The sequence below is a fragment of the Aricia agestis genome, chromosome 15, assembly GCF_905147365.1.
Source record: "Aricia agestis chromosome 15, ilAriAges1.1, whole genome shotgun sequence".
In the NCBI taxonomy this organism is placed as follows: domain Eukaryota; kingdom Metazoa; phylum Arthropoda; class Insecta; order Lepidoptera; family Lycaenidae; genus Aricia; species Aricia agestis.
This window is the reverse complement of record NC_056420.1, coordinates 8,775,408-8,797,150: the sequence shown is the minus strand read 5'-3', so window position 1 is coordinate 8,797,150 and position 21,743 is coordinate 8,775,408. Positions and strand designations below refer to the sequence as shown.

General features: G+C 35.2%; 4 protein-coding genes across 4 annotated transcripts in view; 2 read left to right on the top strand and 2 right to left on the bottom strand.

The window, feature by feature from the left end:
- Positions 1-1,353, top strand: part of LOC121734355 (integrator complex subunit 3 homolog) — an 11,488-nt gene extending 10,135 nt beyond the window's left edge. The window contains exons 4-5 of the mRNA XM_042124890.1: positions 64-192; positions 682-1,353. Of these exons, the coding sequence (XP_041980824.1) occupies positions 64-192; positions 682-747 (195 nt within the window). The 3' untranslated portion in view covers positions 748-1,353. The remainder of the gene's footprint in view (positions 1-63; positions 193-681) is intronic.
- Positions 126-21,743, top strand: LOC121734357 (arrestin domain-containing protein 17). Its single transcript, XM_042124892.1, has 9 exons — positions 126-144; positions 13,010-13,128; positions 15,968-16,123; positions 16,287-16,498; positions 17,555-17,737; positions 18,763-18,951; positions 19,350-19,514; positions 20,641-20,716; positions 20,967-21,743. The coding sequence occupies exons 2-9, from the start codon at positions 13,014-13,016 to the stop codon at positions 21,107-21,109; spliced, it is 1,239 nt and encodes a 412-aa protein (XP_041980826.1). The 5' UTR covers positions 126-144; positions 13,010-13,013; the 3' UTR covers positions 21,110-21,743.
- On the bottom strand, positions 6,404-11,126 carry LOC121734359 (small glutamine-rich tetratricopeptide repeat-containing protein beta-like). The gene is made up of 6 exons (XM_042124894.1): positions 11,062-11,126; positions 10,418-10,820; positions 10,168-10,321; positions 9,751-9,851; positions 9,452-9,575; positions 6,404-6,563 (listed from the first exon to the last, which is right to left on the bottom strand). Exons 2-6 carry the CDS (start codon positions 10,652-10,654, stop codon positions 6,460-6,462), a joined length of 720 nt encoding a protein of 239 aa, XP_041980828.1. The 5' UTR covers positions 10,655-10,820; positions 11,062-11,126; the 3' UTR covers positions 6,404-6,459.
- LOC121734358 (UDP-GlcNAc:betaGal beta-1,3-N-acetylglucosaminyltransferase-like protein 1) lies at positions 10,961-12,156 on the bottom strand. The gene has a single exon (XM_042124893.1). It carries the CDS (start codon positions 12,074-12,076, stop codon positions 11,036-11,038), a length of 1,041 nt encoding a protein of 346 aa, XP_041980827.1. The 5' UTR covers positions 12,077-12,156; the 3' UTR covers positions 10,961-11,035.

The window sequence follows — 21,743 nt, the reverse complement described above, 5'->3', positions numbered from 1 at the left end:
ATATATATATATATATATATACAAGAATTGCTCGTTTAAATATATAATATAATATTTTTACAGAGACAATACAGTGAGCTTTTCTCGTTGGCCTGGGAAGATGAACTACCAATTTCGAGGCGAGCTAGAAAATTAGTATCCAATTCATTACCAATCAGCCCAAACTTACATTCATCAAATGACGATAGTGAGGTAAATACTTAATTATAATGTTTTGTGTAGATTTTATACATATTTTGCATACTTTTTAAAAATATAAAGCAATAAGTGAGCACCATTTGAGAATTGATTCATAGACACTTGGCGGATCTACGTAATTTGGTCAGATTATATCTAGTGAATGGTACAGCTCGATAACTGACAAGGCTTTAAATGAAGGTGGCGAAAAAAGGAACTAATGCTGCCATCATACAAAAACGTCATTTTTGACAGTTCTCTTTTACCAGCAGCGCTTCCACCCACGTTCATTTAAAGCCTTGTCACTTTAGTCAGCGAACTGTCGCTTGGGCTTTAGCCCGACTAAATTAAGCAGGTCTAGTTTCTATTTACCTATTTATAATTTTTTCTGATACTATAATCACGGTAAAGAGTGATTTAATCGTCCAACGTCTTTGTCTTTTTATATTTTACAATCTTAAATTATATGACTAACAATAATGTTTGACGTTTTTATAATTACAGGAGGAAGAAATCGTGAAACCAAAACAGGCCAAGCGACGGAAGAAAGCCATCTCGGACAGCGATTGACATATCTTCTTTAAAAAGTATGGTAATTTGAAACACCAAAGTGCAACTCCACAATACAATAAATATAAATATGTTTAATTATAAGGGTTGGTTACCTTCTGTTATTACATTGTAACAATGCTTAGTATAATTTGTATATCTTAATTATAATTTGATATCAATGTTTGTGAAATCATTAATATTACTATGTAATATTGCATTTTGTTAGATTACTTTTCCGAATGTTGAGATTTCTTTATAATCATGCTAAACGCTTAGCCGGATGCAACCTTGTTTTAGGTCACATTGACAATGTGCTTTGGATAATTTAAAAAATTGACAAAAATATGCTATCATACTCAGATAGTTCTGAGTTGTCCCATAAAACGGAAATTAATATCTTGTAGATAACAATTTATTTTAATTATTTGTGTAAACGCGTCATAAAGGTTGCACAGCATGGTTCAGTAACCAGTGGGAATTGTTACTTGTGAGCACTTTGTTAAAATTAAACGTCTAAAAAGACACTGCAGGCATAGCTCATACCATCTCATACTCATGGTTCTTGCAGGTATGGTACCATCAGAGAAATCGATTTATAGGCAGATGACAACCAATGTATTTTGATTTTTGGTTGTATTATATTAAGAGCGGGCTGCCAAATTTTGCTGTGTTTTCTAATAAGTATAACGATCCCGGAAGACAATTGACTAAAATGAAATTGAGATTTATTTAATCATGTATATTTATTTGATATTAGCCTAACGGAAAACACGATTCACTTATATTGACTCAATAGTTATATTTTTCAAAATTATGAATCTTTCTGAGCTTTTCAACAAATATCTGTTACACTTATTGAGTTACTACTTACTATCATTAAATAACTTGCACTACTACAATCACCTTTATAAAATAATGGCTAAAGGAAATATTAGTACTGTAAGTATTTACTTTTTAAGTAATCATCAAAAACATTTTTGGGACTGACGACCTTTACTTTCGTGCTGTAATACGGGAAACGTTGTTACGTGATATTGTTCACTATAATTAGCTGCAGCGCAAAGCACATTGCTGGGCACGATTCATGGAATCATTATATCACGATTGCAGGATAGCGCGGTGTGTAGGCGGGACTAGCGTGCTTTGATATTTTTGACAGCAGGCTCTTAACTTGACATAACTCGACCAAATTGCGCAGGTCCGCCATCTGCCTATGAATCAATTTATCTGATAGTACGTCAAACGTACCACTTTACGTTGAGCCATGATGGATTACTTTGTATTATTTGTCTACACTCTACAGTATGCACAATCAATGACGAGCATGAGCAATTATAGACGAATGTTGTTCATAACCGCCTAAATTGTCCATCATGGGCCAACATTGAGAAGCTATATAACATTAGATAAGGTCAAGTTGTATCTTTTTTTGTACATTTTGTCATCTTGTAAAATACCATAAATGTTATAGATTTTTTTTATTATTAACATTCTTACTGTGTTGGATTTATTTTAGAATAAGGTAAGACCAAGAATTTTATTCAAAAGATATATTGTATTGATTCAATTTTCGAAATACAATTTACACTAGAATCAATAAAGTATTTCCTCTTAAATTGACATTTTATTAATCCGTAAAAGTTCTTAAGACTTACACAAAGTAAAATATAAACATTCAAAATAACTCACATAAGACTTATAAAAATGTGTTGAGTTTACTACAATAAGGAACCAATAGTTTAAAAAACATAATATTATACATAGTAATGGTGTTTTTAAACATTCGGTGAATATTTAAGGGGCATATTAGATTATCATTTATATTGGATCCTAGATCATTGAGTCATTTATATTGGATAATGTAATATAGATAAATGATTCATTTCCTCCTTGATCATAGATTTTTGACATTTGCTGAGAGATTGGATCCAATATGGTCATAGAAATAGGTGTTGCCAGTTATTTAATATAAAAAAAAAAGTTTTTAATTTCTTGTTCGTTAATATGTTTCAAATAATGTAATGTAATTCTTTTTCTAATTATATACTTGCATAATCTTGCTAAAATAACAATAAACAAGCCATATTAAAAATGACGATATCTTTTCACAAATCGAATTCTCTGAGATCTAGTAACCCTGATGTCAATACCTGTAGCGGTAGCACGGCGACCAGCGGAAATGCGAAAGTATGGACAAACTGTGGAAATAAACCTAAGGTGCCGTTCCGATCTTTTTTCGTTCCGAAAAATTCAATTAAAATGCCACTTTATGACAGACTATAGTATATGTCATAATGTAGGATATTATTTGAATTTTTAGAACTATAGTCTGTCATAAAGTGGCTTTTTAATTGAATTATTCGGAACTAAAAAAGATCGGAACGGCACCTTAAGTTTATCTCCACAGTTTGTGACTATAGTCTGTCATAAAGTGGCATTTTAATTGAATTTTTCGGAACGAAAAAAGATCGGAACGGCACCTTAGGTTTATTTCCACAGTTTGTCCATACTTTCGCATTTCCGCTTGTCGCCGTGCTAGCACTACTGTCAGCGTTAACGCTCTCCATTGGCTATTGAAACCACATATGACGTAAAATAGGATCAATGAAAAATGATAATGGGGGATATTAGATTATCATATATATTGGATCCGAGATCATTGAGTCAATAATATTGGATAATGTAATATAGACATATGATTCATTTCTTCCTTGATCATAGATTTTTCACATTTGCTGAGAGATTGGATCCAATACGGTCATAGAAATAGGTGTTGCCAGTTATTTAATATAAAAAAGAGTTTTTAATTTCTTGTTCGTTAATATGTTTCAAATAATGTAATGTAATTATTTTTCTAATTATATACTTCGATAATCTTGCTGAAATAACAAAAAACAAGCCATATTAAAAATGACGATGTCTTTTGACAAATCGAATTCTCTGAGATCTAGTAACCCTGACGTCAATACCTGTGAGCGTTAGCGCTCTCCATTGGCTATTGAAACCACATATGACGTAAAATAGGATCAATGAAATATGATAATGTAATATGCAGATATGATCAAATGATCATATATATTGGATCCTATATATGATCATAGAAATGATCATATATAAATGATAATGTAATACCCCCCAATGTAATATGCAGATATGATCAAATGATCATATATATTGGATCCTATATATATGATCATATAAATGATCCAATATAAATGATAATGTAATACCCCCCCATCAATATAAATGACTAATAATAATAAAAGTTTCCCCATCAATATTATTTAATATACATCAAAACTTTAGAGTTTAGAGACTGTTAATTTGTAAGTAGTCAATGGTTGTCCATTACATGTTTTTATTACGAAGGTAAGTATAACAATGGCTACTGCCAGTGCTACCAGTGCCAAATTATAATACAGATCCTATTTAACATTATGAACATCGTCACTGTTGTCTTACATTGATTGCAGTATTTTTGCATTGCCACAAAATTACATTTTCCTAGTAGGACGGACACAAATATTTTGTAAGTCATAACTTCATAAGACAATTTGATATGCTTTTGGGATCAGAATTTTGTTTCTTAGTGTCAGCATGTTGGTAGCAACGCAATAGCTTTGTCCACACTGTGCCTTTTTCTGTCCGTTAAGGGCATGCGTTATAGCGCAGTCGACAGCGAACGTGAGTCATGGCCGCGACGCATGCCCTCTGACCGTATCCAATAAAAACAAAAATGACAATGTTGGCGTTGCGTTCGTTGACGTATTCAATTATTGAATGCGCCAAAACGAAAGTTGAATAAAAGAAGATGACGAAAATTGAAGACGAAAGCGCATAGTGTGGACATAGCTATTTGAGTATTTGGTAAGGTAGTGAATATTTTAAATAACAAATACCTAATGATATCCATGACATCAATTACTTATAAAGGATTTATTTCTGTTCCTCATTTTGAAGTCTTCTATATTATATTTTGTTATTTATTTCTGTCTACAGACTGATAGTTAGAAAAAGTCTTAACTAGTAAATTGTAGTACAATAGGCTACTTGACCTATATTCAATTTCATTGAACAAATGCATATTTCTAGTAGAACTTGGCCAAGGAAACCGTATTTCACCCTTATCTTCTATATATATAAAACTCAAAGGTGACTGACCTGACTGATTGACATAGTGATCTATCAACGCACAGCCCAAACCACTGGAGGGATCGGGCTGAAAATTGTCATGCAGGTAGGTGTTATAACGTAGGCATCCGCTAAGAAAGGATTTTGATAAATTCCAACCCCAAGGGGTTCAAATAGGGGATGAAAGTTGGTATATAATAATACTTTTTAACGCGAGCGAAGCCGCGGGCAAAAGCTCGTCATCAAATAAAAGCTTATGATTGATAAATAAAGTCGATTTGAAAATATAATTTTATGAAAATAGGATTTGTACTGACGAAAACGCTTTTGCGGTACTTCCGATTTGGATGTGACGTCATCAGACTAGTAGTTTAATATCTTTTATTTATCGCGCTCGTTATATGTAAGTTTATTTGTACATAAATAATAAGAATAAGCCTAGAAAGATTTGTTAAATTTATTTTCTTGAATAATTCAAATAAAACATCAGTTTTATATATTATCTCCATTTAGGTATTGTAGGCGGGAAATGAAATTACCAAAACTTTTCTCCAAAAGTTTTCGACATTAAAAATTATTTCTAATTTCTTATTTAATTCTTTTATAATTTTTATCGAAAACGGTAGGATATTTTAAAAATGTTTTAGGTGTAATTTGTAGATAATTTAATGGTCTTTTAACTATTGTTTGAAAGTTTTTCTCTAGAATGCACCAATTTTGAGATATGACTGAAAAACACAAAAATGGGCATTTTCCCCATTTTATCCCTACTTTTCGAAAAGGTGTAACTCGAAAACGGTAAGAAATTTTATAAAACATTTGAGGTATTATTTGTAGATAATTTTATGGTCTTTTATCTACTCTTTGAAAGTTTTTCTCTAGAACGCACCAATTTTAAGATATAAGCGAAAAACACAAAAATGGGCCCTTTCCCCCCCTCCCCCCACTCTGCCAGTACCCCTAGTGTCCAGGACTTTTAGTATGTTTATGAACTAGTTACTCTGTACACGTTTCCGAAAAAAGATCTCACGATCCCGCTCACGCACTCTAGACCCCCCCTTTGAGCGATTCATTCAATGGACTACTCAGTTTTGGCAGTTTTTGGGCTCTGAATGTTAATTTGAAATGAATTGAACTTAAAATGAATTGAAATTTTTGCACAATTGTATGAAAAAAATGACAAAAAGAATATTTTTCTTTTATTCAATACCTATTTTTGTAAATCTTAAAAAATAAGAAAAGCATATAAAATTTAATTTTACAATAAATCATCATCTATAACTTATAAGTATTAAGTATATATTTTGTTGAAAGCATTGCTGTTATATAAAGCGTCAAAACTCAATTTTAGGGGCCAGTTCAAACCATCATAAAAATAATTTTGAGCAAGGATACAAAATAGTCCATTGTGGAAAATTGCTAAGCCATAAACACTTGTAATGGTTACTTAATTAGCATTACTAAGAACCTGAAATAGGTAGTCAATTCAACATCTTTTTATCAAAATAATTATGGTCCATAACGTCTAAGAAATTGTTCCATATAACCAGTGAACCAAACCTTTTTAATACCCAACACTAAACATAGAACAAGCAATAACTATAGTTGTTTTCCCTGTTTGTACCTTTGTCTTGCTTGGGCTTTACTATACTTAGCTTTTCTTTCTGGTATAACTGTCTCTTCTTCATTTGTATTACTTGCAGCTGAAAAAGTAGTAAAAAATATTGTTAACTTTTTCACTTCTCAGTATAACAAGGGCAATATTATAAAGGCCGAGAATTCTTTAGTAATATAATATTGTTTGACGCTAGATGGCACTACGTGTCCATATGGACACGTAGTGCCATCTAGCGTCAAATCAGCGAAACTTGTCGAGGGAACACAGACAACATAAATCCCTTACTCGATACTAGATGACGTTAGGTGTACGATTACAATATGCGCGTATTTTCTAGAAACATTCCACACTTGTTTACGCGAATTGGGAACGATCTAGAATGGAACTTTCCAGAATTCGTCTCGGCCGTATAAATAGTCGCAGGCAGACGGGCGCGGTTGTCTGGCAGGGTCGCGGTTGTGTATTACGCGTATCTCGTGGCTCTGCCTTAAGCGGAAGAGCAGGAACACCGTTGGGGTTTTAGTGGGTATGCCCGGGCGCGGCCTTCCGCCCCCAGGGAGTCCCACATACCCCGGTAGCCCTCCCCAAACTGCCGGGGATGCGTAAACGTATTTCCCCAACGAAAAAAAAAGGCAGACGGGCCGGTAAATCAGTTCATTACGAGCGATCTTCTAGTCGACTTCGGAGTGAAAACGAGTGATCAATAGCACAGTATAACAATATTAGTCCCTACAGTAACGAAACGCCTTTGATGTAGCACGATGCCGCCACCGATGACAGGTACCGAGCAGATATGCCAGGGTTGCCACGAAACGGGAAATAAAATAAAAATAAAATATTGTGCTTGTAATGCAAATGTTATCATATAATCTGTTTAATCGGCGTGTTATATTTACATATTTATTTATTTTAAAAACTTTATGCGCATAATATAGGTACAAAGGTGGACTTAATGCCGCGGCCGTATGGCATTATCCACCAGTCAACCTTTGGGCGATACAAGGACAAAGTTGTATAGGTGCCAGTCGAGTTGAAAGAGGAAAAGACAGAAAAAAAAAATATATATATATATTATACTTATAATATACATATTATCACACATAAAATTATATATAAATAAAACCAATAACCATACGTAATATATTATTATATACAATAACAATATTATAATAATATATAGTTGATCAATGATGACGCTAAAAATATTAATTTATGCCATAAATTATGAAAACTAAGAGTCTGCCAACTGTTTCAAGTAAAACTCACGTACCCTGCGCTTAAAAGTATCTCTGGTTTTTGACATCCTGATTTCCGGAGGAAGAGCGTTCCAGAGGAGAATAACCTGGATATTAAAAGAAGAGTGGACGGAACTTGACTTGTAAGAAGGGCAACTTAAAAGCTGATTTGAAGTGGATCGGAGGTTTTTATCGTGCCTGCTGCAACGGTATTAAAAATGAGGGGCGAGATATTCCGGAGTATGGGGATGATGCAGCAGTGAATATAGCACACACAGTGCCTGCACAGAGCGGCGCTGACGTACTGGTAACCAGTGTAGCTTGAAGCGATACGAAGAAACATGGTCGTATTTTCGAAGGTTGAATATGAATCGGAGGCAATTATTAAACAATCGGTCGAGTTTATCGAGTTTGTCGGCATTAAGATCTAAACAGCACACGTCACCATAGTTAATTATAGGAAAGATAAGGGACTGGACCAGCAAGGTCTTGACCGGAGTGGAAAGGAAATTTTTGAGCCGGTAGATGAATCATACATATTATGTCGTACTGCCGTCTGCCAGATATTTACGTGAAACTTTATTTTTAGATGATTTTAGTTCTCTATTTAAAAAATTAACTAACCCATCAAGCCCTATAAGCTCACCGGTGAGCGAGACACAATAGAATAACAATAGATTTCCAATGATCCACGAATCACGATCGAAGGATTAAAATAATGGAGACGCATTCGAAATTTCGAATATATAAAATATTCAATAATTAATCACACGTCAGGTGTAACAGAAGCACTTCAAAACTCTTATTACGTGCGCGGTAAGGGCGTGGTATGTTACACTTGATATGTGTACCTGGGTAGGTAGGTACTAATTAGTATGTAACAGGGTATTTGACAGATTTTTAATTTATTCTATATTGTTTCTCTCCTTGTTACACTTCTTACAACGTAAACAATAAAACAGAGATGCAAATACATGCCGCCAAGGCCAACACAATATTAGTGTAAACTGTGAGCCGATATTTATGAAAATTTAAATCCTTTTTGTTTTTTGAATCAGATTTACATCCGTACACTGAACATTTATTATAATATCCCATTGTTTATAAGATAAGTTATCGTTTTACAACACAAAATCGTAGACAACGCGCCAATGTCACCCCTGTGACGTTGGCGCGTTGTCTACGAATTTTGTGTTGTCCCGCCCGCTTCCCCGCAGGTAACCCTCTGTTGCTCTGCGCAAGTACATTCGTTTCACTACTGTAGGGATATGTCATATTGCTATACTGTGTCAATAGTGAGTGAACCAGTGAAACCTATGACTTGGCTATGACCTAGGACAGTGCTATTGCTTAGTATTCGGACCTAGTGCTTAGTGTTTGGAACTAGTACTTAGTGTTTGGACCTAGTGCTTAGTGTTTGGACCTAGTGCTTAGTGTTTGGACCTAGTGCTTAGTGTTTGGACCTAGCGCTTAGTGTTTGGACCTAGTGCTTAGTGTTGGACTTAGTGCTAGTGAATAAAGTCTTCAGAGAGTTAGCAGGTCTTTCTCTCCAAATCCTTCGAACCCTAGCATGTAATGAAGAAAAGTGTTTGTTTGCTTTAAAAAAGGCTCTTAAGTACTGAGCTGATTTTGATGACATTTGACATAGAATACAGGAAAGTATAGAGGATACTTTTTATAGCAAGAAAATATATGAAGCAGGCAACTTCTAGTTTGCTATAAACAGAACTTTACAAACCTAAATCTGCTGGTGGAAGAATAGACTTGCCATCACTCCATGCACTCATTAGTGTTGCAGTTTTGCCAATTGCAAAACCCACTCCGGAGAGGGCTATAGCAAATGCCACCATACTTAAAGGATTCTGTAATAATCATAAATTACAAATAAGCTTCAAAATGTTCAGCTTTTAATATTTTATATGTTGAGAATAACAAAAACTAAAATTGTAATAACTTGATATTTCTATAATCTCCATTATTATCTGTTAGAGATGTTATTTTTTGTCTTCAAATAAATGAATTTACAGGAAATCTTACCGTCAGCGTTGGAGATGATGTCATTGTGTAATCTAATATGACTATAACAATGCCCACAATCAAACCAACACAAGTGCAAATCCAAATTGTATTTTTATGTCCTGAAAAAATTAAACAATTTAACTTATTCAGTTACTTATCAGCAAATAATAAATGTACACACATATATAATATACATAATAGACTTTTCTTAAGTTTAAGTTTATAATTATAATTGAAAACTTTACAATATATAAACACAAAAATATAGGCTTATTAAGTTAATAGAAATAATTATTAATTAGTGTAAGTTTTTTATGAGCCAATTATGTCAACATTTTAACTTAACACCTCCATCGTGGGTATCGCAGACACAATAGATTTTCAATTGTTATGCAGCAGCCGGCTGCTGCTTGGGGATTCGTGGGTTAAACTTACTTTCCATTTTCTTCTTTTGTGTCTCTGTGACATTTTTTATTGATTCTATTATTTTGTGATTATGTGGATCCAATTGAAGTGCTTTTGTGTAAGATATAAATGCTTCATCATATAGACCACTGGCTGTCTCGACTTCAGCGCGTCGAAAATAACCCTATTGAAATAAATAATTATTTTTTTATTGCAGGTAATAATTATAATAATTTGTCATTTCATAAGTACATAAAAAAGAGGTATACAATATATTTACCTTAGCCCATTGTGGCTGTAATTTTATAGTCTCATTAGCATCTTGGAGCGACAAAAAGTGCTGGTCAAGCTTTAAAAATGCAAATGATCTATTACTGTAGAGGACATAGTTTGTTGGGTCCATTTTAATTGCATGAGTGTAATGTAACACTGCCTCTATATACTTTTCTTCTTTAACACATTCATTTCCCTTTATTTTCAGTTCCTCGACACTGAGTGTTTTAGTTTCTTCACCCATTCTTGGGATAAAATTTTAAATAATTACAAATCAAGTGCACAAAATTGATGAATTATATTTTTGACGTTTCGGTAAATATAATAATTCTGACCGACGACAGTTGACATTTGTTTTTTTTTCTGTTTAATATAAAGGCTTCAAAAGTAACCCTTGTATGACCTTAGACCTACACGATAAAAAAGTCAAAAGTTAATAATTTGTATTGGATTTGTATTAATTTAACAGCTTTTTTCTAAAACTCAAAAATACCTTAAATAATACATAGTGGAGATGTAGTGGAGGCTACCTTAATAAAATAAAATCACATTAATTTCAGTGTTTATTTTCTTAATTACATTAAAAATATAAAAAAGTCGTATTAAAGGCTTCCAAACTTATTACCTAACTAAATAAAATATAGTCAATACCTTCTGTGAGATTCAAGGATTCGAGGTTTTTCTCAAAATCGCCATTTGTCATGTCTAGCTTAACACATATCACGAACGGAGGTTTTGCTTCTGTAAAATGCAAAACTGGTAACTTCTTAATTACTCTTCTTTCCATGTGGCAGTATAATTCTATTGTGCGGCCTATTTTATTTACATCAACATCACAAAATGCTGTAACTTTTTTTTTATTTTTGTGACTCAGCATACGAACAAATCGTCTTCCAGCTTTACCGGCATTCCAAACTGTAAAATATTTCCAGCGTGGAAGTACAACACTCTCAAGTCTATTTAATTGAATCTCTTGTATTCTGTTTCTTGTGACTGAAAAAGTAGTAGCATTTTTATGGTATGTGTAAATTAGCAGTTCTTGGTTAAGTCTTATAAGTTTTCCACCTATGTCAATGTGAGCATAAAAAAATATAAGATCTTCAGGAGTGCCTCGTCCAGATTCATCAAATCCTCCAATTTTTTCAAAAACAGATCTGTGGCAAAACCATGTGGGCATGAGAATTGTGGGGCCATAGGACAAATAAATTTGTTTTGTTAGTTGCTCGGGTTTTATATTATTGGCCCATTTTACAAATCGAGGGGTAGAGTTCTGTGGATCCCTTATGACTTGACAACCAATAATAGCACTTTTATTTAGTTTCGCTGCTTCCCATTGTTGTAATATTCTGTGTGGATTCATAACATCATCAATGTCTTGAAAACAAAGATATTGACCTGTGCTTCGATTAACTGCACCATTTTTAGCTCCACCTACACCTTTCGAAAGAGAAGATCCGGTTATTATAAATAAAGTTCCTTGACAACTAAAATACTCTTTCCATTCTTCTAGAAGTTTTTGGGTACAATCAGTGCTTCCGTCATTAAACACAACAATCTCTATTTTAGCTTTTGTATTAAATATTGTTTGATCCGCAATAGATTTCATACACTTTGCTATCCATTCTGCTCCATTATGGACTGGAATTATTACGGAAATATCTACCATTCTTCAGAAAAACTCATTAGCACCGATGAGGAAAAGGCATTGTGCATATTTTAAATTTAATATTTTTGTAAATTATTCAATATTTGTTCCGTTATTTATAAGTATAAAACTGTTTTTATTATTTTTGACTATTTTTTCAAATATTTATTTTCAAATTTTGGTCAACTTATTACAAACGTCAACTGTCAAAACCAAAAATAAGAGTTAAATTTTTTTCTGTTTGGCTTTTGGCACTGACACCGGGGGTATACTTTGCCAAATACAAAGATATAGGGTGAACATGACTAGTGATTGGACAGTACTAGTCATTGGACAGAGCACAAAAATACTTTAATTTATTAATTGAGTACCTAACTATTATTTTAGTGTTGATGAATGATGGATCACCATGGTCTCTCTCTCTGGACAAAACTTGCAGTGATAGTTTCATAGAATATTTCATTTAAATCCAAAGTGCCTATCAGGTGGAAGAAATAGTGACTCACAAATGACGATAAACCAGATACTATCTACTTGTGGTTTAAGGTTGCCTTAATAAGTGCCTGTTGTAAAAGCAAAAGAAAGCCTGATTTTAATGAAAAACAGGTACTTTTTAAAGCAACCTTAACACGTTGCCCACTCGCTTGATCAAAGGCACATAAAAGCTGTACTCAAGTGAGGTTTATTAATAAGGATAGCAACTTGAAACACGTTTTAAGCTAGCTCTTAGTGGTAAGAGCCAACTATTTATACGGGCCCTAGTCTGTGCTGTGATCTGTCATCTGTCATTAATGTGACATTTATTATGACACATATCTCTTCTTAGTCTGTGTTATGACATCACCCATCCCGGGGCGGGCAGCTGTATTTGATATGTTTTTGTGATTATTAAATTATTTCAAAAGCCTGTATAGGTGGTGCATAGTTAAAAAGTATAAAAAGAAAAATATAAAATATCATGGGCATTAAAGAAGCGGCTATATATTTCGATAACCAATGGAACACGTACTATGCAGGACAAGCTGTAAACGGAAGAGTAGAATACGTTTTTGATAGTCCTAAAAAAGTTAGAGGTGAGCTGATCGCTATACATGCTTCAATGACTCATACTAACCATAATCATACAATCATGTCATTATTCCATTGCCGTATCATTATGTTATTATCTATTGTTTCTGATGCTATAATCTATACTAATAATAAAAATGCGAAAGTATCTCGGGTTGGCATTTGAATCACGCATTATAGGTAGAGGAGCGGGAACGGTGGCATTTTATAGGGGTTGGTTACCTTTCAAATGACACCTGATTTGTGTCTAGGAGATGCATAGTTTTTTTTTAATACATGTTTGAAGTTACGTGTGACGGAACATGGGGTTGCATTTGAATTACGCATTATAGGGAGGGTGCGGGAGAGGAGGGGGGGGGGGGGGGGGTCGAGGGGCGACCCCCCACCCCCTCCCTAAAGTTAGGAAATCAGTAGTTACCACAAAAAAAATTGTTTTAGAGGTTATGTGGACTTACGACAAAATTAGTCTTTTTTTGGGTGTAGGCAAACTCGGTTCAAAGTACATATGTCTTATATTGTAAATAAACAGAGCCTCCGATACTGTGGGCATCTGCGGGAATGCAATGCCCTATCGCCCTTGCGTAACAAATTATAGGCACTTATTTGCACCCTGGCAAACTAACTAAAGGTTTAATTGCACCCCCTATATTGTGTATAGATATATTATAAGAACTGGCTTCAATTCATTATTAGTCGACGGAGCCCCGCTACGCGGGGCTCCTATTTCTGGGTGGTTCACGAAAAATAACCACGATGGCTAAGGCGGGAGCTTCGCTGCGCTACGCTTCCGCCTTAGCCATCTAACCTAACCCAACCAAGTCGTATTGGGCCAGCACGGAGTGATACATTGCTATAATTAATTACCTAATGTAAATGCTTTATAGAATTGTATACTTACTGTTCTTATATTTATGACACTTAAATACATTTTACAACAAATTACGCGTAAAACAAAACGTAACTATAGTGAAAAATTAATATTAAAGACATGTTAACAAAAAAATAATGTTCCGGGGTTGGCATTTGAATCACGTATTATCGCCTTAGCCATCGTGGTTATTTTTTTGTGAACCACCCAGAAATAGGAGCCCCACGTAGCGGGGCTCCGTCGACTAATAATTGACGCCAGTTGTTATATTATATCTATAAAAATATAGGGGGTGCAATTAAACCTTTACTTACTTTGCCAGGGTGCAAACAAGTGCCTATAATTTGTTACACAAGGGCGATAGGGCATTGCATTCCCGTAGATTCCCGCAGCGTCGGAGCTGTATATTTACAATAAAAGACATAGAACCGAGTTTGCCCACACCCAAAAAAGATAAATTTTGTCGTAAGTCCACTAATTTGGTTGTTTTATTGAACATAATCTCAAAAACTAAAAAAAATTTTTTCGTCATAACTACTGATTTCCTAACTTTAGGGAGGGGGTAGGGGGGTCCCCCCTCACCCCCCCTCCCCATAATGCGTAATTCAAATGCAACCCCAGTATCTCTGTCTGTCTGTCTCGCTTTCACGCCAAAACTACTGAACCGATTGTAATGAAATTTTGTACACAGATAGTCTAAAGCCTGAGGAAGGAGATAGGCTACTTTTTAACTGGAAAAAGGGGTTGTAAGGGGGTGTTTATGCGTAACGGTGAATGCCCAAAAATGTATGGACCAAAAACCCGTAATCGATTGAAACCATTTATATGTGGCATAGTAGACTACATATACTGTATCCCAAATGCAATGTCCTTTTTGGATTAAACAATCACCGAGTGATTTAAAAACGATCGTAACTAATTGACTTTTCATATAGTCCGAACCTATGATAGTTAGGACGACTTGATGCTACAAACGATAGTGTGGCGATTATTAGGTACGTAGTAAAAACATTTTTATATAGATGTCTATTGTCTAGTATTATCATATTCATGGATTTCATATTTAATTATTATTTATCACTTTTATATCTGACAGTAAGTATAGAATGTTAGTTTGGTATAGAGAATAATCTGTATTGTTACACATACTGTTTTTTAGGATTATTAGATGATAATATCGGTTACATGATCGTTTTTTTAATAAAATAATGGGTCAGACGAGCAAACGGGTCACCTGATGGAAAGCAACTACTGTCGCTACGTTATTAAATAACTCACCTACCAACATAGATATCAGAAACAACAGCCTACCAATAATAAATACTAAATAGTTTATGGGTAAAGCTAAAGTTGTGTAATGCAGCTAAGTTGTGTAAAGCTAAATAAGCTTTAAAATTTGGTATAAAAAAGTTTAATTAAAAAAATTTAAATATTATGTGCACACTACACAGCTGTTTTGGGTATTTTTATTTAAGGGGTACCAGGGTTTTAATAAGCTTTTAAATTTGACACCAATTTTGTTGACACCGCGCGCTATAAACTGAAGTCCACGCGGACGAAGTTGCGGGCAACAGCTAGTATAATATATTTTACGCCTCCGTGGTTTAATGGTTAGGAGCGTGGCTCTCGACTCGGAGGACGTGGGTTCCATTCCCGCGTTGGAAACATGTTATTTCCAAGTTTGGTTAGGACAATGCAGGCTGATCACCTGATTGTCTGACAAGATGATCCATGAGTCGGATGGGTATGTTAAAAGTCGGTCCTGCGCCTGATCTCTCGCCAGTCGTGTCGGTCTTCCGTCCCACTGGGTTATGAGAGTGAAGGAATAGAGAGTGCTCCTGTGTACTGCGCACACACTTGAGCACTATAAAATTACTCCTGCGTACCTGGTCTTGTTTCAATGAAACTGGCCACCGTCACCGAAATCTGTGTGGGGAGTATTATTTTTATTTTATTATATATATTTATATTTTAAGGCATTCATGTCAAGATAAAGGGCGAAGCACACACAGAATGGAGTGAAAGCAAACAGGAGGAAGACTCTGAAGGACGAACTCAATCGGTAGACTCACTGCACACTGGAAATGAAGAGTATTTTCAAATATCTTACTACCTTTTAGGAAGCAGTACAGGTATGTAGGGTGAAAGTAGGATGAAGTTATCATCACTACTTATAGAGCGCATTTTCTAAGCTTTAACAGTTATTTTGAACAGTTTACCAATAGAAAAAAAAATCCTACATATTCAGTATAATGATGTTTCAACTGTTTTATTCAGAAATATTTGATTGTACAGGCGGTGAAATAGAAATTCCAGCTGGAAAGCAAGTGTATAACTTCACATGCACACTACCACCAGCTCTGCCATCCTCCTTTGAGGGTCAATACGGATATGTGAGGTATACTGTCAAAGTGACCTTGGATAGACCTTGGAAGTTTGACCAGGATACTAAGGCTGCATTTACGGTTATCAATGCTCTGGACCTCAATATCAACCCATCGTATAGAGTAAGAGTGCTATTAGATATAATTTTTAGTTTATAGCTTTTACATACCTAATTTACAATTTAAATAATAATTAAAACTGTTTTTCTCGTTGCTGAATCAAATTACATGTGTGGAATCTATTTATCTTTATAAAAAGTAAACATTATATAATAAGTTTTCTTTGCATCATATTTAAAAAATTCACAATAATATTAAGAGAAATGCTGCAAACACAGTGCAGTGTTTATTTGACCACACCTTTTGTTGTTAGGTACTTATATATATATTTTTTTTATTAATTTGAACTTATTATATTTTTTCCAAATCTGTGGTCCAGTTTGTCTGTGGGCAAAATATAAAAGCTAAGATTAGATGTAATGAGACCTTGAAAAATTTTTTACGTAACAAAGTAAAGTGTTCTTAGTTCTTACACCCATTTTGACAAATATGTGCTAAATTATCAGCTTGCTCAATAGCACAAAGAGTGAGTTGTTTGAGCTTATTAACTAACTCTTGTAAACAATTCTTGTTTACCTTCACTGATATTGCCTTTTAATAGCTGATGAATGATGATTAATAGGAGTTCTTGCTCATTCTTATCATACAATTTGTCATAATGTATTTAGTTTCAGGAAATATAGTATTATCTATCTTTCCACTTTTTACACATTGCTAATAATAATAATAATAATAATAATAATCATTTATTTCAAGTATCCCAGACTCATATACGTACAAGATCAAAAAATTACAAACAAAAGTCACATAAGCATACTTACATAATATTTAAATAATAATTATTTTAGTCTGTATTCTGCATGCATGCGACAGCAGTGACTGATATACGGGTTATCAGGGCGTTCACAGAGCGCCATGCTAATGTCTAAATATATCCTTGAAGTTTGTTTAAGTGGAATAAAAAATAATGATAAAAAATCTTGACTTGTGGGTTCAGCATTGCTTCATACAATTTTGTCGACTGGTGATTCACCTTAGTTGATAGTGATTCTACTAAGTTCGATTACTTTGTAGGAATTTTGAGAGTTATAATATTAATGTTACTATGTTTTTTTACAGGAACCAATTCATTTTCAATTGGAGAAGACATTTGGTTGCTTCTGTTGTGTCTCCCAACCTTTATCTGTGGATGTCAGAGCTCCTGTGTCAGGATACTGTCCCGGACAAACTATTCCACTAACTATAGACATTGAAAATAAAAGCAATGTGCAGTTGCATTTGGTGAAGATATTTTTGAGAAAGGTAATTATTTTTACAGCTGAATGTTTAATGGAGTTCCTGGAGTTTGGCAGTTATGCAATGTGTTTTAAATCACAGTTGAAACCTCTAAAGCGGGGAATTCACTACCGGGCTGCCCGCGGGCCGCCCGGTCTGGCACAAGTCTGCCGCTTGCCCCTATTGAACACACACAGAACGGGCAAGTCAGTCGAATAGATAGAGGGCTGCAGCTCGGTCGTGGACTCATGGACTCAATCATCTTTGTAACAAATGATAGATCAGCATCGGCATTGATTTCTTTGGATTTTTCAATAAGTTCGCTGTATTAGCGGCATTAGGTAGATCGGTGTTCATGTAATCCTTGCTTTTAATTTTCTACAAACAAGGATACGGTAGACAGGTAAATGGAAATAAACGAATGTCAAAATTGTTTTTGTTCCTTCATTCCTAAGTTTAGTGTTTGTATTTTTTACAATAATATTTTAAGTGCACTCCAGTAGTCCAGTCGCTCTCCAAGGCGCGAATGATGGCGGGCCGCCCGTCGCGACCATTCATGTACAGACTTGCCCGTGCCCGCGCGGGAAAAATGCGATCTCGCGGGCAGGCTGCGGGCACGGGCCAACGGGCATGTCTGTGCCCGTACCTAGGAATTGACGAGCAGACATGCGACAGACCTGCCCGTAGCGGGCGGCCCGGTAGTCAATTCCCCGCTTAAAAGCTTATAAACATTTTCCTCATGCTGAATAGTATTATATATGATATTGAATGTACTGTCACTTCTTGGTGGAAATTCATCTTCAATTAAATAATTATACACTTTCCCTGCACTTATTCCCCTTTTTTTAAATATATTTATTACAAAATGACTGATGTACACCTGATGATGATTTTTTCAAAACCGGTCGTGTATTTAACAATTTTGTAATAAATATATTAAAATAAAGTAGAATAAGTGCAAGGAAAGTGTATAATTATTTAATTGAATAGTATTAGAATAGTTAAATTGATAGCCAAGCTTCATATCATCTTCATAATGGCAAAATTTCCAGGTGGTGAATTACAGAGCAACATCACCTACTAATGTGAACAAAAAGACCAAAGATGTGGTGGTTACAGTACAAGAGGGCCCTGCTCCGGCCGGTACCACCAAACACTGGTCCCTCAACATAGAAGTACCACCAATACCACCATCCAACCTCGTTAACTGCAACATCATTGATCTGGATTATGACTTGAAGGTATTTTAAATTTTACTAATAAGAAATATATTTTCACAATGGAGTTGTAATTTTTCTTCCTTGTCTGACTTAAAAAAGTAGTTTGATAGACCAGAGCAAAACATTTGATTAATAGGAGTTCTTACTTATTCTTCAACATATTATGCAATTTAATAGTAAAAGGGTTAATGTTCTGTACAAAAAACTTAACAATGGTTTAGTAATGAGTTTATCATAAACTTAAACTTATACCTCTATACTTATCAGCTGTGAGATTTAGGTTCATTGAAACTATAAATGCTCATAATTGCACTAACAATGTAATATGATAGTACTATTGGTATTTATAACATTGTTCCAACAAGTACATCATACTTTTTACAATATCAAATAAAAGAAGATGAAAATATCATTTTCAGGTGGAGTGTGTTGTGTCGGGCATGCATTTCAACATGAAGGACCGGAAGTATGTGACTATTGGTACGGTTCCCCTGGTGGGACTGGCCAATCAGCCGTCCGCGCCCCCCGCGCCTTCCACACCCAGCCAGCCCGCTGTGTTACCTGTGGGACCGGGGCAACCTAATGTGAGTTTTAATTTTTAGCTGAGAAGGTTGAAATTTGTTTATTGAACCATCGCTCGTCTCTTTCATTCCAAGAAGCCCTCAGGGTATCTCTCATTGGCCAATTAAGTGGTCTCTTTTACCCTACAAGGTATAAGCTATTATGATTTTTAACCAGTCAGAGCCAGTCCACACGGGGCGTTACGTCAGCGTTGCCGTTGCGTTGTTTTACATACAAATTAAAAATAACCAAGGTGTTAACATGGCGCGCTGCATCGTGACAGCAGCGCGCAACGCACACATGACGGACCGCAGCCCCCGAGACGAAGCGGGAGGGGGTGTTGACGTTAAGACTGCTTCGTAATAACGATGCAATGACGCAGCGCCCGTGTGGCCGGCTATGCGTAAAACGGCAGCCCTGCGTCAATGCAACGCTGACGCAACGCGCCGTGTGGACTGGCTCTCAGGTAGCAGAATTGATCCGGGATTATACTACTGTTATAGTACACTATTTAGTCGAGATAATATATTGACTAGACCAGGGCTTCCCAAACTTATTTGTACTGTGACGCCCTTGGGACTTTGTCATTTCTTTACGACGCCCCTCAACCCAGCCCCTAAAATACTTTCTAATTTTAGAACTAGCCTACCCAACATAGGTTATCATAAAACCCTATTTGGACATTTATATTGTTCACTGTTATTAGGAAATAATGACCAAATCAAAACACAAGCATAAAAATAAAATAAAAAATTTATGAAAGATATTAAAGCCAGCAAGGCTGGCTAATGTGAAGGAAGCGCTTCCTTTTCTGAGCATAGCTTCTGAAACCGAGGATTTAGGATAGGATGTATGAAAGACATAATGGGCGAGGCGTTTACTCGATTTAGTTGTGTTGACATGCGATGCCCCTGGGACAATGTTGCGACGCCCCGGGGCGTCGCGACGCACAGTTTGGGAAGCCCTGAACTAGACAATATTAACTTGACCAAAATAATTATTTTATCATACCTATAAATCCTTATTTGGCTAATTTGTCACAGTAGTTTGGCATTGGTACGGCACACATTGTAAACAAATCCAGTATCTAGCGCTAAATACTATATTAATGGACACTTTCATAAGAATTTCTTCAATATTTTTTTATAGGGACCTCCCGGTGGCGACGCGGCCGGCGGTTGGGTTCAGCCCGTACAGCCTTATCAGAGCCTGTACCCAACACTCAGTGAGTTGTTTATATTTAAACTAAACAAGCAGTACTTGCCATTAAATGGATTCTTTTGTAGTTGCTTACTTAAATTTGCTACTGTGAAAATGTCTTATTTCTAAGTTAATTACAATTTACAAACGAATAATTTCGAAAGGGTCCTAAAATTTAAGAAAATTGGACGTACCTTTGAGCAAAAAGCTGGGCAAACATTACTATGTTTTTTTTAAAGTTTTTTTTTTGTAATTACATAAACATATTTTTTTAGCTTCCCCGGTGTACAAAGAGTCAGCGTACACGGCCCGTACTATACAAGACCGCGGAGACAATTCCCACACCGCTATACCTCAGGGACCGAGATTCGCGCCGTACTATCCGACGTACGCGCAGCCGCCGCCGCTACCGCAGTAGATGAAAATCACAGATAAAAATCGTACCTGTTAATAGGCCTCGCTTAATTTAAAGATCGCTCCGTTTTAATTATTATAATATGAGGGCCTGTTTCACCACTTCCTGATAAGTGACGAATAGGCTATCCAACAATTAACTAGAGAAATCAAGTATAAAATCTGTCGAAAAAGTTGTGAATAGCCTATTTGGCACTTTATCAGAAAGTGGTTAAATATAGGCCCTAAATCAGGCAACTGATGTTTCCTGTATCAGATTGTTCTTTGTGTAATTTATCAGCGATTTTTTAAATATGTATCTGTATAAGAGAGAGACAACAATATGATGTGATCAACTATGAACTTTATATGCGTTGGCGAAATTGACTTATAAAATTTATAACAGTTATTAAAAGTACGAACGTTTGCTTATGACCCCAATATTTATTTTTCCGTCCAATGGATTTCTAAAACTTTATAAAATAATAAATTTATCTCAAATCTACGCACAAAAGCGCTTTAAATGTAGTAATATAAGAACAACTTGATTAAGATCTGATAGAGATTTAATATAAAAAATGTGCTTTGCTCTTTCTACCAAAAAGTAACCAGCAAAAATGTTATTTTGCTACCAATATTAAGAGTCCGTATACGAAATT